Source organism: Canis lupus, chromosome 9 (genome assembly GCF_003254725.2).
Source record: "Canis lupus dingo isolate Sandy chromosome 9, ASM325472v2, whole genome shotgun sequence".
Lineage (NCBI taxonomy): Eukaryota > Metazoa > Chordata > Mammalia > Carnivora > Canidae > Canis > Canis lupus.
In genome coordinates this window covers 53,707,948-53,723,420 of record NC_064251.1, presented here as the reverse complement: position 1 = coordinate 53,723,420, position 15,473 = coordinate 53,707,948, and the positions used below count along the sequence as shown (strand labels likewise).

At 49.8% G+C, this 15,473-nt stretch overlaps 1 protein-coding gene across 3 annotated transcripts in view; it reads right to left on the bottom strand.

The window, feature by feature from the left end:
- The window catches only part of RAPGEF1 (Rap guanine nucleotide exchange factor 1), a 137,522-nt gene extending 122,277 nt beyond the window's left edge, over positions 1–15,245 (bottom strand). The window contains exon 1 of one of the 3 annotated variants that reach the window (XM_025475553.3): positions 15,072–15,245. In XM_025475553.3, the coding sequence (XP_025331338.1) occupies positions 15,072–15,096 (25 nt within the window). In that variant the 5' untranslated portion in view covers positions 15,097–15,245. Of the gene's footprint in view, positions 1–13,558; positions 13,724–14,100; positions 14,421–15,071 lie in introns of those variants that run through there. The other 2 variants (XM_025475556.3, XM_025475554.3) reach the window with 2 other exon arrangements.
- Between the last annotated feature and the right edge of the window lie 228 nt (positions 15,246–15,473).

Sequence of the window (15,473 nt, the reverse complement as noted above, 5' to 3'; positions counted from 1 at the left end):
GTGTTGGAACAGACCCTAGTTTTGAAATAGTTCTCTCACTGCAAACCAAGACCCTCTCCAACACAAATGTGGAACTCAGCAGTTGTAAATGATGCCTCCCTCAGTGTTTTCCCATCCAAACCAGGACACTCTTGAGAGTGATAGGGAGGATGCTATTAATAACTATGCCAGGACAGCAGGTGTAAGCCGGAATGCATGATCATCACCCCATCTGTCACAGTCTACATGAACACAGTGATCCTCAAAGTAATTTTCCTCTGGTGTCCAGACACCTAACTGTGAGACTAGAATAGAGCTACATTTATAAGCTCCAGAGTCTGACTCTTCAATCAAAGGCTAGGTGTTACTTGGAGAGGAGAGGCTGAACCAGTTGCAGTGAGCACCATGAGAATAGGGGCCTTGACTTATGTACCACCATGTCCCCAGCATCTACTGCCATGAACTGTAGACAGTAGGTGCTCAAGAAACCAGCTAAAAAAATTAGTCAATGTTTCACATTGTATTTCCCTGAATCTAAGATAGTATATTTCTTTATGATTTAACTTTTGAAATCAGGGTATGCTCTTTTATAATCTATCTTGCCAATGTATTTTTTTGTTTCCTGAAAAGTGTTAAGTCAATAATATGTCTTACATGTGTTGGTGCCATAGTATCAAAACAACACAGTAACTGCCTATCATCCCAGATTCACAGAGACATGTTAATGATACCCATGGGACCAGAGACCCTGTCATGGCAATCTCGAGGTGGCAACTCCAAATGGAGGCACGATTTCATCTAACAGAGTCTGCCTGGCCTTAAAATTCTTGGAGAAAGACTTGACCTTGCTTCTCTATAGATTATCTTTCCCTCCCCACCAGGTCAGTGATACCGTCTCATGAATGGGGCCGATAGCCTGGAATCCTGCCAAATGGTGCTGGAGTAAACGCCATCTGTGTTGTCAACTCATAGTACGTGCCAACAATGGTATCTAGGCAGTCTCAGATGGAAGCCACGGGGGAGCGTGAGAGTCTTTATTAAGAGCTGACATGCACTAAGCACTCACCATGTGCCAGTCTACAACACCCACCAGGCTCTGGGGCTCAACCACACGTTCAGGCTCCCTGGGCTTCCACGGGCCGCCCTTGGCACTGGTCTATTCAGATAAATACAGGGTGGGAACAACAGGCTGCCAGGGGACAGCACTGGAGAGTACCCTCTGTGAGCTGTCCTTGAAGGAGCCTGGCAGAGCTGAGAGGCTCAGGTCCAAGGCAACAAGATCCATGGTTGGTAGGTACAGGAACCATCCTGGCTTAAAAGCTACCTACCCCATAGGAACCAAATCTCATAATCACACAGGTCTCCTCAAGGGATATGCCCAGTTAGAGGAGTCACACTGCACTTAGGGAATCCCAAAGTATGGTGTCCCACAAGTGTTTACAGACTAGCTCTAGTTCTTCCCAGCTCAAGACACAATGGATTAAACCGAGGTCATTTTTACCATGAGCACTGTTGCCCAGTAATATACCTGTCATTTTCCATAGTGGCTTTTAACATTTTAATATAACTTATAAAGATATTTAAGATTAAATGGTTATGTAAATAAATGCTGAAGAATATGTTAACCATAGTAATTTTTTATAAATTGTGGTAAAACATATGTAATGTAAAATTTATCATCTTAAGCATTTTCAAGTGCATGGTTCAACTGTATTAAGTACATTTACACTGTTACATACTATCACTACCATCCAGCCACATAATTATTTTGTTTTATAAAACTGAATTTAAAAATTGTTAGCCAATAATTCCCCATTCTCCCTTCCCTCAGCCCCTGCAACCACCATTCTACTCTCTTCCTGTTTCTATGATTTGGACTACCTTTAGGTATCTTGCACTAGTGGAATCCTACAGTATTTGTCCTTTTGTCACTGGCATATTTCATCTGACCATAATGTCCTCAAGGTTCATCCATGATGAAGCATGTGTCAGAATTTCATTCCTTTTTAAGATTGGATAATGTTCCACTGTGTGTATACACCACACTTTATTTATTCATCCATCATTAGACACTTGAGTTGCTTCTACCTTTGGGCTATTGTGAACAATGCTGCTATGAACCTGGGTATACAAATATTTTTTTGAGATCTTGCTTTTATTTCTTTTGGTTACATACTCTGAAGAACTGCTATATCTTATGGTAATTCTGTTTTTAATTTTTTTGAGGAACTGCCATACTGTTTTCCATAGCAACTGTACCATTTTACATTCCCACCAATAGTGCACAATGGTTCCAATTTCTTTTTTTAATGTGCAAACACTACTGAGGAGTGGAAGAGTGTGACCTCAGAGGGCAGGAATGAGGCACGGGCAAGCACAAGGAGGCATGATCAAAGATCTGAGACTGGGGTGCCCAGGGGGCTCAGTCGGTTAAGCATCTTTTTTTTTTTTTTTTAAGATTTATTTATTTATTCATGAGAGAGACAGAGAGAGAGAGAGGCAGAGACATAGCAGAGGGAGAAGCAGACCTCCCACAGGAGCCCAATGCAGGACTCGATCCCAGATCCCGGGATCACGACTTGAGCCAAATCCAGGCGTCCAACTGCTGAGCCACGCAGGTGTCCCAAGCATCTGACTCTTGATCCCAGCTCAGGTCTTGATCTCAGGGTCCTGAGTTCAAGGCCCTCACCCCATTGGGCTTCACTCAAAAAAAAAAAAAATCTTTTCTTAATCCCACAGACCTTCTGAGAAGTTGAAGACAAAGTTTCAGTTACTCTGTCTTCAGACTGTTGATCTGATGATGAAAGAAAAAGCAGTTGTCCACTGGTTCTCATCTTTACCGGTCAGTTTGCCTCAAAAAGTTTTAAGTCCCTGGCACTTCCCGGTTGTACATGCCAAGTAGATTTCTATAGTCTCCCACACTGCAGCATTAAAGAGAAGCCCTGGAAAGGGGCCATGTGACACCCATGTGCAGTTGGCTGGTGCCTATGCAGAACTGATCTGGGCAGCAATGGCTGGATTAAATGACAGGTGAGCCTGAGAGGATCTGGAGTTATACACAGAGATGTCCTATATCAACTCTATTCTAGGTAATGAGGAACTGCTCCCATGGATGGAACAACCTAGAAGAAGCCATCTGCTTCTTTCCTCAATGACTGGTCCCCTCAGCTGGGATGGGTTCACCAGGTTTTTGGTGGTAACTGGGTCCCAACTTCTTCTCCATGAAGTCTCTGGGCCTTTCCCTGCCCAGGCAATCTCTGTATGTCATCTCTGTGGCCACTATGCCACATGAAGGGCAAAAACTAGAGTGCCAAGGACCTTGGAACTGAGGGAGAAGGGGTCTCAGCAAGCCCTAGAGCCAGGGTCAGAGGTATGCCTCCAGAGCTGTGCGTGTAGAAGGATGGCAGCCTGTGCCAACAGCTCTAGTTTCTATACATCCTCATCAATACTTGTTTTATTTCCTGTTTTTTTTTTCCCTTTTGAAAGCAGCCATGTTAATGGGCATGAGGTGGTATTTGTGGTTTTGATCTACATTTCCCTAATGATTGATGATGCTGAGCATCTTTTTATGTTCTTATTAGCCATTTGCGTGTCTTCTTTGGAGATGTCTACTCAAGTTTTTTAATTGGGTTGCCTGATTTTTGTTAATCAAATGCCATCTTTATCTATTTCCAGAAAACAGATCTAGTTGTTAACCAAGGTCAAATTTTAAGTAGATAAACATGGACTATGTGTATACAATGGAATACTACTCGGCGATAAAAAAGAGTAAAATACTGATAAAAACAACTTCATGAATCTCAAAGCCACTATGTTGAGTAAAAGAAGCCCATCTCCAAAGTTACATACTCGGTGATGTTCTGGGAAAGGCGAAACTACAGGGATGGGGAACAGATCAATGGCTGCTGGATGTCAGGGGTAGGGGAAGGGTCTAACCACAAAAAGACAGCAAGATGGAACCAAAGAGACAGCAAGGCTGTCATGGTGGTTACACAGATCTAGAGATGAGGTAAAATTCAGAGAATTGTACACCCAAAAGAAGGTCAGTTTTACTGCATGTAAATTAAAAAAAAAAAAATGTTCATGCAGAAGGCAAAAGAGGGTTTGTTTGTTTGTTTTTTAATATTTATTCATTCATGAGAGACACAGAGAGAGGCAGAGACACAGGCAGAGGGAGAAGCAGGTTTCCTGTGGGGAGCCCAATGTGGGACTCAATCCCAAGACCCCAAAATCATGACCGGGGCCAAAGGCAGATGCTCAACCACTGAGCTACCCAGGTGCCCTGCAAAAGAATTTCTCCTTTTATCCACATAAACATTATGCTGACTTACATGCATCATCTCGTGGAACCCTCACAAAACTCCAGGAATGTGTAATTATTACATCTGAACCCAGGTCTGACTGAACTAGGAGAAACTAAGTCCTGATTATTTCGGATACGTGAGATTCCATTCAAACTTTTCGAGATGTGGAGTGTTTGCTAATTATTATTTCTCCTACAGTAGAAGGAATTTAGAGCGGGCAGAACCATGTCCACAACACATAAAATGAATCTTTCTCCCTGGGGACAGGGTCTACAGTGCTTCCACCAGATACTTAGTAGGACTTAATGATCTCAAAAAATTCAGGAATTGTTAACTCTAGTTCCAAGGTCCAGGGAGGGATTGTGGCTTGCCCCACAGGGCACAGCGGGCCTCTGGCAGTGCCAGTGCCAGACACTCAGGCCAGTTCTCTCCATCGCTCAAAGATGCCTCAGTTCCAAGCAGTCCCAGTGGTATGTCCCCCATGGTGATTTTAGTCCACACAATTTCCTCACCTACCAAGCCAGAGCTAGGAAACAGGGCTGAAATGCGGTCCAGGTACTTAGCCCAATTCCTATCTTGGTCAAATATAAAAACTGCAGTCTACAACCCTGCACATTTAGGGTAATTAATAGAGACAGCTCCCAGTGAACAGAAAAAACAAGGATAGATCATGCAGGAAAGCATGCTTTTGATCTGTGCCTTTGGTTTTCTGATGAGCTCAGTGAATTAATATTTGTAAGGCACTCTTGACAAGCTGAGGCAGGAGCACAAATTAGTGTGGTTATGCTAATTAAGTGAGAGGTTCTGTAGCTTCAGGACCCAGTGATTAAAGAAAGTGAAAAGGGTTGATTGGTCTCTGGGCTCTCTGCAAAGAGCCCTGTGCTGAGTGAGCTGCAGTGACAAACCTGCAAGGACACTGTACACATTTCCTTTCACCTGTCACAAGAGCCTAGGGGGACGCAGGTGAGGGGAGACTCAGAACAATACGTCAGGATTTCTCAATTTATCCTAATTGTGAAAAATTATCAAGGAAGAAAAATCAGGGTATGAAATCACCTGTTCATGGCGTTCAACACGATTTGTAAGTGACTTGTACAAGAGGACCTCAAACAGTTTGTGGCATTTTAACTGTCACAAGACAAAAACACCATACTGGGTCCTTTCACCTTCAGAGCTGAACAAAGATGGTTTAATGAGTCCTGAGAGTCACCCCTGCAAGGAGAAACTTGGGAGGAAGCAAAGATACAGTGTGACTCTGAGATAAGCTGCTACCCATGAAGATGGGCCTATTCCTTCCACATAGACTTTAAAAAGAATATAATCAGGACTATCATCAACCTACCCACATGTGCTAGGGCCATGTGTAGCTGAAATGAAATGCCTTCTATTCCCCCTATAAATGATCTTTTTGGAGGTTTATTAGTTACAAAAATCTATTCCCTGGAATTCAGCTTTCTCAAATGTAAAGAGAGAGAGAGAGAGAGAGAGAGACACACACACACACACACACGCTGGAAGGAAATACCTCAATAGCCTGCTCCCCATCTTCCATGAGCACAGAGGTCTGAATTTCACCTACATATGATTTTTTTTTAAGAAACTGTCATTTTAGAGCAGAAGAGGATATTAGGGAAGAACAAAAGCTAATGTTTATGAGCACTTAATGTGTCAAGACTCTGCTAATACGCTTTATGTACATCATCTCATTTAATCTTTCCTCAAGACCATAAGGTAGGCCTGGTTATGATTTTGTCCATTTTACAGATAATAGAACAGAGACTTACACAGGCAAAGCAATTCATCCAAGATCCCACAACCATCCTATGGGAGAGCTGGATGCCAATCCACAGCTGTAGGACTTGGAGGCCCATGCCTCCATCACTGTTCCTGAGTCCAGCCTCTCATTTCGCAGATGGGGAGCCTGAGGGCTCAGAGGTGCACAGATCTGGTGCTTGCATGCAGAGCTGGGGCCCATGAGGCGGGTCTCCTGACCTCCAGGCTGGGCTCAGGCTGCTTCCAACATGGATGAACACTGAGAGTATGAAAGCCTAAGTCAAAAGTCTCCTGCACATAGCACAGGTGGTGGCCAGACTGTCAACTCCCTAAGGGTACAGATGCCTTTGATCTTCTTCTCAGTACCCTTCCCTGCCCTGGCAGACAACTGGCACTCAGGGAGTACTCAGCCACTAATACATAGATGGGCGGATGGTAGGTGGGTGGGGAGGTGGGCGGATGGAGCTATTTCAAGTAAGGACCTCTCTGCATTGTTCACATCCAAAGCAGATTCTCATACAATATTTTTAGCAAATTCACTTTTTTAGTCACCTCTGAGAAACCAGAAGCTACTTCAAAACCCTGTAGAGAGATATGGACACATCTTCAGGGCCCTCAGAGGGGCTGGAAAGCCCCAGGGGATGCCAAAGAAAAGACACTGAGGGTGGCTTCAGGCCAGCCTCCTGGTGGCTCTGTAGAGGACCAGCACTAGACTCTGGATCTGGGGAACACAAGCAGAGGAGGAGGGGAAGAGAAGCGCTCTGCCTCCCACTCAGCGCGTGACCTCAGCTAGTCACTTCTCACCATGTCCCCTCCCTTTTTTCAACTGCCAAATGTGCACAATACCTGTCATTTTGCTCTCTTTACAAGAACAAAACTAATCAAATCATCCACTATCTAAAGGTAAAGCTCCTAGCAGTGCCTAGCACACAGGAAATACCCAGCAACTGTGAGCTGTTGTCCTCTTCAACAGAGATTAAAAATGCCATATGACTCCAATATTTTATCATAACTAAAGAACAAAACCCAAAACAACAGCAAAACACCTCATGTCTACAGAAGTGTTTTGAAAGTTATAAAGGATTATGTAAGTTTTACTGTGACGATAGTTAAGTGCCCCGCAGTATCAGTGTCATTAAAAACCAACGAAACAACTCAATACATCTAACTCCCCCCCACTTTATACTGCAGACTAGGCTCACAAAGAATTAGCATTAAGAAAGGGTCCTGAGATGGGTTTTGTCCACTCCACTGGGTTACAACAGAGGTGCCAGAAGCTCAGAAAGATTAAGTCATTTGCCCCAGGTCACCCAGCATGAAGCAGGCCTTCCTGGTCCCTCCTCATGAGCTGGAGCGACCAGGAGAGCCAGGTCCAATGTCTCCTCCAACATCCCCATCAGCATTACCTAGTGGTACTTTTAGTGTCTAGCAGCTAGTGACTAGCGGCTGCCTCAGTGGCAGCGGGGTCCCTGGAAATGTGGAGGCTCATATCTACCCAAATCACAACAGTCAAGAGAATCATGTCATCACAGCCAACAAAAATACAGATAAATGGGAAGTAGTCATATGGGCTGAGGTTGCAATTTGGCCCCCACTGAGCACACGACCATGGGCAAATCTCAGCTATTCTGGATCTCAGGATCCTAGGCACAAAAGAAAAGCTCTGTGTCTCAGTTTTGTCCTCTGCAGAAAGAGAAGTTCCTCTGTAAGGATTAAATGAGACCACGTGTGTAAAGCATGCAGCACAGAGACTGGTACGGGTAATGTACCAGTGGTAAGTGCTCAATGAAAGTTAGCTGCTGTTATTATTTGCACTTATTATTGAGAGGAGGAGCCAAGAGTAGCCAGATCCATGACCTATGCACAATCATCCATCTATTTATTCACAAGCAGTTGTGTGAAGGAGAGGCACATGTGATTATCCATAACCAGCAAATAAATAGAACCATTGTTTCCAAACAGAAGTTTTGGAGGTTTTTTGTTTGCTTGTTTTGGGCCAACTAAGTGGCAGTTCAGATCCATTCCATTGCACTGGACTTCCGCTGTCTCTCTTTTCATTCTACATCCACATCTACCTTCTCCCAAAGGCTGCCAGCATCACAGGCCTGCTCAAGGAGGCCATGGGCGGGCTGCCATTCTCAACAGTTTGGCATGCGGCTGGGAGCCACATCTGTCAAGTCCACACTGATGGCACACATTTTTGAAAAGCTAGAAACCGAATGCCTGAACTCCGCCCTCTTGTCTCCCACCCTGGGAAGCACCACAAGCCACCCTGTGCTTGACAACTCCATTTCTTCCATGCTTTAAAAGTGGGGCAGAGTTTGCTGATGACAAAACTTAATTTGCAGTAAAATGACTGTGTGGTGCCAGCAAGCCAGTGAAAAACAAGGAGAAAGATCACCTTTAAGGAACTAATGAGAACAGAGGGTCAAAGCTGTTGAGGGCCAGTAACAGTATTTTAAAAAGACGCAGTCTGGACTGCAGTCGGGACTGGTTCAGAGAACCATCATCAATCTTCAGAACCACAGCCTGGAAGAAAAAGGTGGGGATGAAGAGGAACAGTGACCATCAGATAGCAGACTTTCAATCCAGTAGGTAAATCTCTCCACTGCATCTCTGCCCACAGAGGAGGAGGATATGACATGAGAGATTCTGCCTAAGGCCTTTGACAAAGAAGAAAGGGGGAGCCAGGAAAACCCCACCAGTCCACAGCTCTCCTACCCCCCTCAGGGAGCATGTACCATAAACAGAGCTGATGGTGCAGGCAGCGTGTCCTAAATAACACTCAGAGGCCAACCGACAAAAATAAGTAGGTACAGGGACTCATCGTGACCTGGTTGTGGGCAGCAGGCTGAGCAGAACAACTGGCGTATGCCAGTGGTCTGTAAATGAAAGGCAGAGTCACAACTGTTTAATGCGCACGAGTACTGTCTGAGAGGACTCTGTCCCTCTGCGTCCCACAGACCCGCACAGACCGGTCGGCAGCTGCCTGACCATCACAGTATCAGAGTTGAGTATGGCTCAGTCTCTCATTGTGTTGTAGAGCTTTCTCAATTGAGTGTTTTGGGACTTTGATCTCAGCCTCACTATGAGATGAGGAAAAAGCTCACCAAAGCACTCAGGAAACTGAACTAAAATAGCCATCAATGTACATGGTTAACACAAACCCCCAACTATCTGCAGATCCTGATCAGATTATAGGTCTTACTAAGTCACCAAGAAACATTCTAACTGGCAACTCAAAACCCAGAAGCTCCATTTAAAGGTATTTTGGGGAGCCTTGCTGGCTCAGTCAGTGGAGTGTGAGAGTCTTGATCTCAGAGTCGTAAGTTCAAGCCCCACAGTGGATGTAGAGTTTACTTAAAAGGAAAATATTTAAAAATAATAATAATTCTGAGACTTGGAATCAGAGACCTAAATTCATTCTATGATTATATCAACTAAATCCATTCATTCTTCAAGCAACATTCTACATTCTAGTTGCAGCAAAGGCAAGCCCGTGGGGGGACCAGACGGGCACACTCCCTCAAGAAGCTAATGCTCTAGTCAAGACTGTATTTGTTGATTTTTAACTTTCAGGAAGGAAAGCAAGGCTCTGGTTTCTGAATGAGCTAAACAATACCATTCTACCCAAGTGTTTATTTGGGGCTTTCCCATGGGATTCATTATCTGCTGGAGGAAGAGAAGGCACTCGGAGACCAGAGCTAGCTGGTTTTGGTAGAGGAGGCTGAGCACAGCTAGGAAGTGGGTTTTCACACTGTTTGGTGGAGGACCCAAGAAGGATCCTTGGCGGCACAGCTGAGCACGAAAGATTCACTGTCCTCAAAGTGGCTCCCATTACCCATTATCTAATGGCCCCCTTAGGTTTAGAAAAGGACCTGCTGGGCCGCCCTGGTGGCTTAGCAGTTTAGCGCCGCCTTCAGCCCAGGGCGTGATCCTGGAGACCCAGGATCTCACATCCGGCTCCCGCATGGAGCCTGCTTCTCCCTCTGCTTGTGTCTCTGCCTCTCTCTCTCTTTCTCTAATAAATAAATAAAATCTTTAAAAAAAAAAAATAGAAAAGGACCTGCTGCTTTCAAACAAAACAGGAAAGCACTAATTTCAGAATCCTGACCCTTCAGAGCACTGATGGAGAAAATGAGACCCAGAAAAGGGAAAGGACTCCCCAAGGTCACAATGACAGGCCTCCAATTTTTAGTCAAATGGCTTAAAACAAAGAGCCAGAAACTACGATGACAGATCCCTTAATAACTCACAAACTATGGGTTTTGTTTTTTTAATCATAAAAGAGCCTTTAGGGCAAGGTGGGTGACGGATCAGAGGAACACCTGTCCCAGCAGCGTGGCGCCCAGTCACCCAGTCGGCTGCTCCACGGGCGGGGTAGCTGGCGATGCTACTGGGCCCGCTGCTCGTCCCAGTGCGTCATCTTATTATGGCAACGGGGAACACATCCAGCTGGCCTGAGGTAAGACCCAGCCCCATGCTCAAGGCATTCTGCAATCCGGGCTAATTTGGGAAATGATTTTTCTGCAAGCTCATACATGACTCATCTTTATAGGCCTCCTATCAGGTCTGTCGGCTACAAGGAATCCCATTCAAACCACCTCTGCCAACAGCTGCTCAGGAGACCAGGAAACCTTTGGGGTTGCTGTGGCTAATTTTGTGAAACATAGCCCGCATTCATACTAGTTCTCTCCTGATAGGACTGCTAATGTTATTGGTATCATTAGTCTCATATGCAGCCTAAAGACTGCCCTGGGCCTACCTTAATTTAACTGAGGTCCCCCTCCTGCCTTTGGTAAGATCAGAAAAGAAACGAAACATCAACAGGAATTAAGATGGAAAGCTACTATGTCCCAAGCACCATGGAGACTCTCTAAGCAGTGCTCTGTGAAGGCAGAAAGGCGGCTGGGGACCACTGGGGTCGGTTCCCCACTGTACCGCAATGGGGCTATAGTCCCCCCGCCCCCACAAAAGTGACCAAGCTTCCCAGGATCTTAGTTGCCCTCAGGTGCAAAATAACCCACTACTCCCGCCCCGTCCCCCGCCCAGGGCCAGTCCTGAGAACGGAGTGAGATGACTGGGTCCCTCACTGCATTCTCAAAACCACAGGACACTGCAGGGATGTTCAAGACTGTTTTGATGTTACTTTTGGACTGTGACCCTGGAAGGGCCAGCCTTCTGCGGACTCTGCCACTGTGAGGTGTCACGGTGTTTGCCAACAAGGAGGGACTCAATTGAGTGTTGCAGGTGTGAGTGAATGAAGGACTACCAGGTGCCATAAAAAATGTTGTATTTGTTGACTGGATTCATTTTGACCACAAAGACTGTTAATTGTGGGGGGGAAAGGAAGTGTAAAATTTGAAAGAAGCTTTAAAATTGATAAAAATACAGTGACTGCTGATCGACAAGAACTCTTTACCAAGCCAAAAGTCTACAGCCTCATGTGACAGTACTTGCATCTTTCCTCTGTTCTAAAAATATGTAATGACAGAAAGTTACTGTGAATACAGTCGGTGTACAATTTTCTTTCTAATCAAAGACTCTTCACACATCTGTAAAATGTACACTTAAATCTGAGATGCCAAAGTTATTTTGTCCTCTGGCGGTGCACTGGTCTAGTCATCCTGCCACCATGTCAGCCCCAGTGAACAGCTCAGGGTCACAGGGAGCCTACAGGGCTGGCCAAGGGTGTTGATGAGTGATAAAACTCCTAGACGGACTGCTCTGCTGGGAACACAGACCAGGGAAAGAGAATTAAAAAAACAAACACCTGCATAATTTACATCTTCATATCACGTATCTACTTTGATTATCTTTCCTGGTGAGAAGGTAAGGCCCAGGAGGCAGGGATCTCTGTTGTATTCCAAGGACCAGAAGAGGTCCAGGCCCCTAGGAGATGCTGGATCAACTATCTGGTGAAGGAATGAAGGCACGAATGAGCAAGAGAGACTCTGATGAACACGGCGTAACTGAAGCCACCTTCTTTCCCATCCCTCTGTTGCACCCTGCTAACTCAACTCACCCGAGTCTCACTCTAAATCTCAAATCCTCACAGAACTGGCTCCCCAACACCCACCCCTACAAGCCTGATGTGACCCTTCCTGAGCTCCCCCGTGCTCCCCACACTGCCAGAGCCAGTGCCTGGGCTATACACTGCGATGTCTACTGAGTCTAGCGCTGCATCTCCAGAGCCTCGTGTGGAGCCTGACGGAGCCTACACAAAATCAGTGCCGAATGGAGGGACCGAGGAATGAATCAATGAAGGAATGGGGCAAAGATTTCAAAGTCCAGATGAAAAGCAAACAAACACAAATGGTTTCTCCAAGGAAGGGGCCACAGACTCAAATGTCAACAGCCCAAGTGGGAAACAGGAATCAGAGCAGTGGCTGGCAGCAGGAGTGGTGGGGCCCCCGTCCATGCTGCCTTGTACGAACGAAACAAGGCCTTAGAGCTACCTCTTCACTCAGGAGAACCAGAAAGCTGAGATATGTGAGTGATTTCCTGATTTTTAAATACTGGCCGCTAGTTCTTTTTTCAACAATGTGTATGGATCAAACACAACATGTCTATGGACTGAAACCAGCCCAGAGCCACCAGCCAGTTACCTCTGTTCACAGGCAGAAGAGGCATTTAAGCTCCAGAAACATCAGGGAGCATCAACCGTCCGCACATGACATGCTTGCTGGAAGGAAGCACTGAACAAAATGAGACGCATCATGCCTGTGTGCACGACCAGAACCAAGATCACTGGTTCCCCCAAAGTGGCCTTGGAGCAGCTACACATCTCCTGCCAGTGTGGCCTTTCAAAACTGACATCCCCAACCCAGAGTCCAGTGTCCTCCCTTGTCCAGAGCTTGGGAAGAACCCTCCCTTGTCCCTTTTAGCTCTTGGGAAGAACCTCTTCTCTTTGCCAGGCCTACCCACAAGCTCACCCCAGGGAGCTCCCTGACCCATCAGCCTTCGCCCTAGCCTTCTTCCTGGGTCCTTCAATGTCAACCCTCCTCCACCAAGCCTCACTGGACAGGCCCCGAACCATCCAAGAAGCTGACCCTCTGCCACCCTCTGGAACCCAGACTGTCTTGATCCCACATGGGGCCTGGAGCAGAGACGACCAGGGACAGCACGAACTGAGGCTTGCCTTTCTGCATCCCCAAGAAACGGTAGGGTCTCAGAGGAAGGCGATGCGCAGGACCCCTCCCACAGCCAGGCTCTGCTGAATGAGTAAGTCAGTACCCTCTAGAGCAGCGGGAGGGACAGTCTCAAAAAGATCTCCCCCAGAGGCGGACAATGATTGCTTACTACAATCAGGCTCCGTAACTACCAGAGACTGTTTGCTTGCTAACCGGGGTCCCCACTTCCCCCACGGACCTTTCTTTTCAACGAAACGCTGCTGGTGGCTTATAAGAGTAGGAAGTTTAGGAAACACCAACAGAAATCTCGTCGAAGTGCAAAGGGAAGTCCACCTACAATGATCAGCAGAAACCACCAGGAAGATGTACCTGTCATTCCAGGAGTGTCCTCATCTCCCCTGACGACTGTGCGTGAATCACAGCCAAAGGCCTAATACCACAAGGATGGAGTTCTTGCTGGCTCCACATGAAGTGCCAGCCCTGGTCTTCTTGCCAACCTCAGAACTCTCCTGCTTTGCCTCTTGAGTGCCCCACAGCCCCCTGCTCAGCCCCTTCCACTCTGCCCCCGACCCCCCACCCCGTCTTACCCTCTCCACGGAGCCTAGCACAAAGGGCGCCCCCGTCCCCAACGGCCTCACCAGTGAAGCCCCCCTTTCCCGGGTGCCCAAGCCTGGACTCCACCTCCCGCTGCCCTGTGTTTCAGGTGGCCTGCGGGTGGGGTGTTATGCTAGGTCGGCTCTCCCTGCCTCGGGCAGGCTTCTCTGGAGCGGGCACTTAGAGGTTTCTGCATCTGCTGCAGCCCCCGGCAGAAGGCGGTGCCGGAGGCCAGTCTGTGCTGGGAGAACCTCCGCCGGAGTGAGCTGGCCTTAGGCCTCCGTGCTGAAGGACAGAGAACAGGAACGACGGTTCACCTCATCGGAGCGGCCTGAGCTTCAGGAGGCGGCTCCTGGGATGCTCACAGGTGCTTTTTGGCTCGCTTTTCACTCTTCCGCCACTTCCACGTTTTTGACAATGAACGCATCTTTGCAATCGGAGAAAATCCCATTAACGTCACACCTTCAATCCCGCTTCCCCTGGAGCGCCCACCGTTCTGAGGCACCGTTCACCGAGCTCCTGAGCAACGCTGCCGAGCTGACCCGAGGTGCTCTGGGCTGGCACGTGGGCGGAGAAGCAAAGCAGCCCGCGGTCCCCGGGCGTGCCCGACCGGACCCGAGAAACGTGCCCGAGACGCGGCGCTGCAGCCCGGCCCTGCCCGCCAGGAAGGGAGCCGGGCTCCCGGCCGGGCCGCCGCGCTCCCGGGGCCCCGGGGCCAAGCCCTCCGTCCCGCGGAGCCGCCAGGGCGTCCTGAGCACTCCGGGGAGGCGCCGCGGGCGGCCCGGGGCGCGGAGACCCTCGGCCAAGGTCGCAGGACGTCCTTCCTGCAGCGCCCCGCGTCCGCCGGGCTCCGGGGCTGGCCCGCCCGGTCCGCCTACGCCGCCGCCGCCGCCGCCCGGACGCCCGCAGGCCCCGGCCCCGAGCCCCGAGCCCCGGCCCCAGCCCCGAGCCCCAGTCGCGGCGCCCAGCCCCGCGGGCTCCGACAGCGCCCCTGCCCGCCTGCCCGCCTGCCCGCGCCCCGCGCCTGGGCCGCCCCGCACCCGGCTCGCTCCTGCCCCGCGCCGGCCGCAAGGGTCCCGGGCGCACACAAAGGCGGCGGCTCGTCCTCGGCGCGAGCCACGGGCTCCCGGGCCCGGCGGGGGGGGGGGGCTCGGCGGCGGGGACAGCGCGGACCCGCCCCGCATCCCGGCCCGGAGCGCCGAGGGCGGCGGGCGGCGGCCCCAGGCCTGGGCGGAGGCTCCCCCGCCGCGCAGGCCCGCCCCGCCCGCCGCCGCCCGCCCGCGCTCACCTGCTTTCTCCAGCCGGCCGGACATTTCCGGGCTGCGCCGGAGGCCGAGGCCGCCGCTCCTGGGGCCGGGCCCCGCCGCCGCTCCTCGGCCCTGGCCCGCCGCGCCTCACTCCCGCGCCGGCATGGCGGGCTCCGCGGGCCGCGGCCTGTGCGCTCGGCCGGCGGCGCTCCCGCCCCCCGCCCCCCGCCCCCCGCCCCCGGGGCCGCCGCCGCCGCCGCCGCCGCCGCCGCTCCGCCTCCTCCGCTGCCCCCGCCGCCGCCGCCGCCGCCGCTGGCCCGGCCCCGCGAGCTCCCGGCCGCCGCCGCCACCGCCGCCGCCGCCGCCGCCGCCCGCCCCGGCCGCCTCCGCCGCGCCCAGAGCGCCCCCTGCCGGGCGCCCGCCGCGCCGCCCCCAGCCCAGCG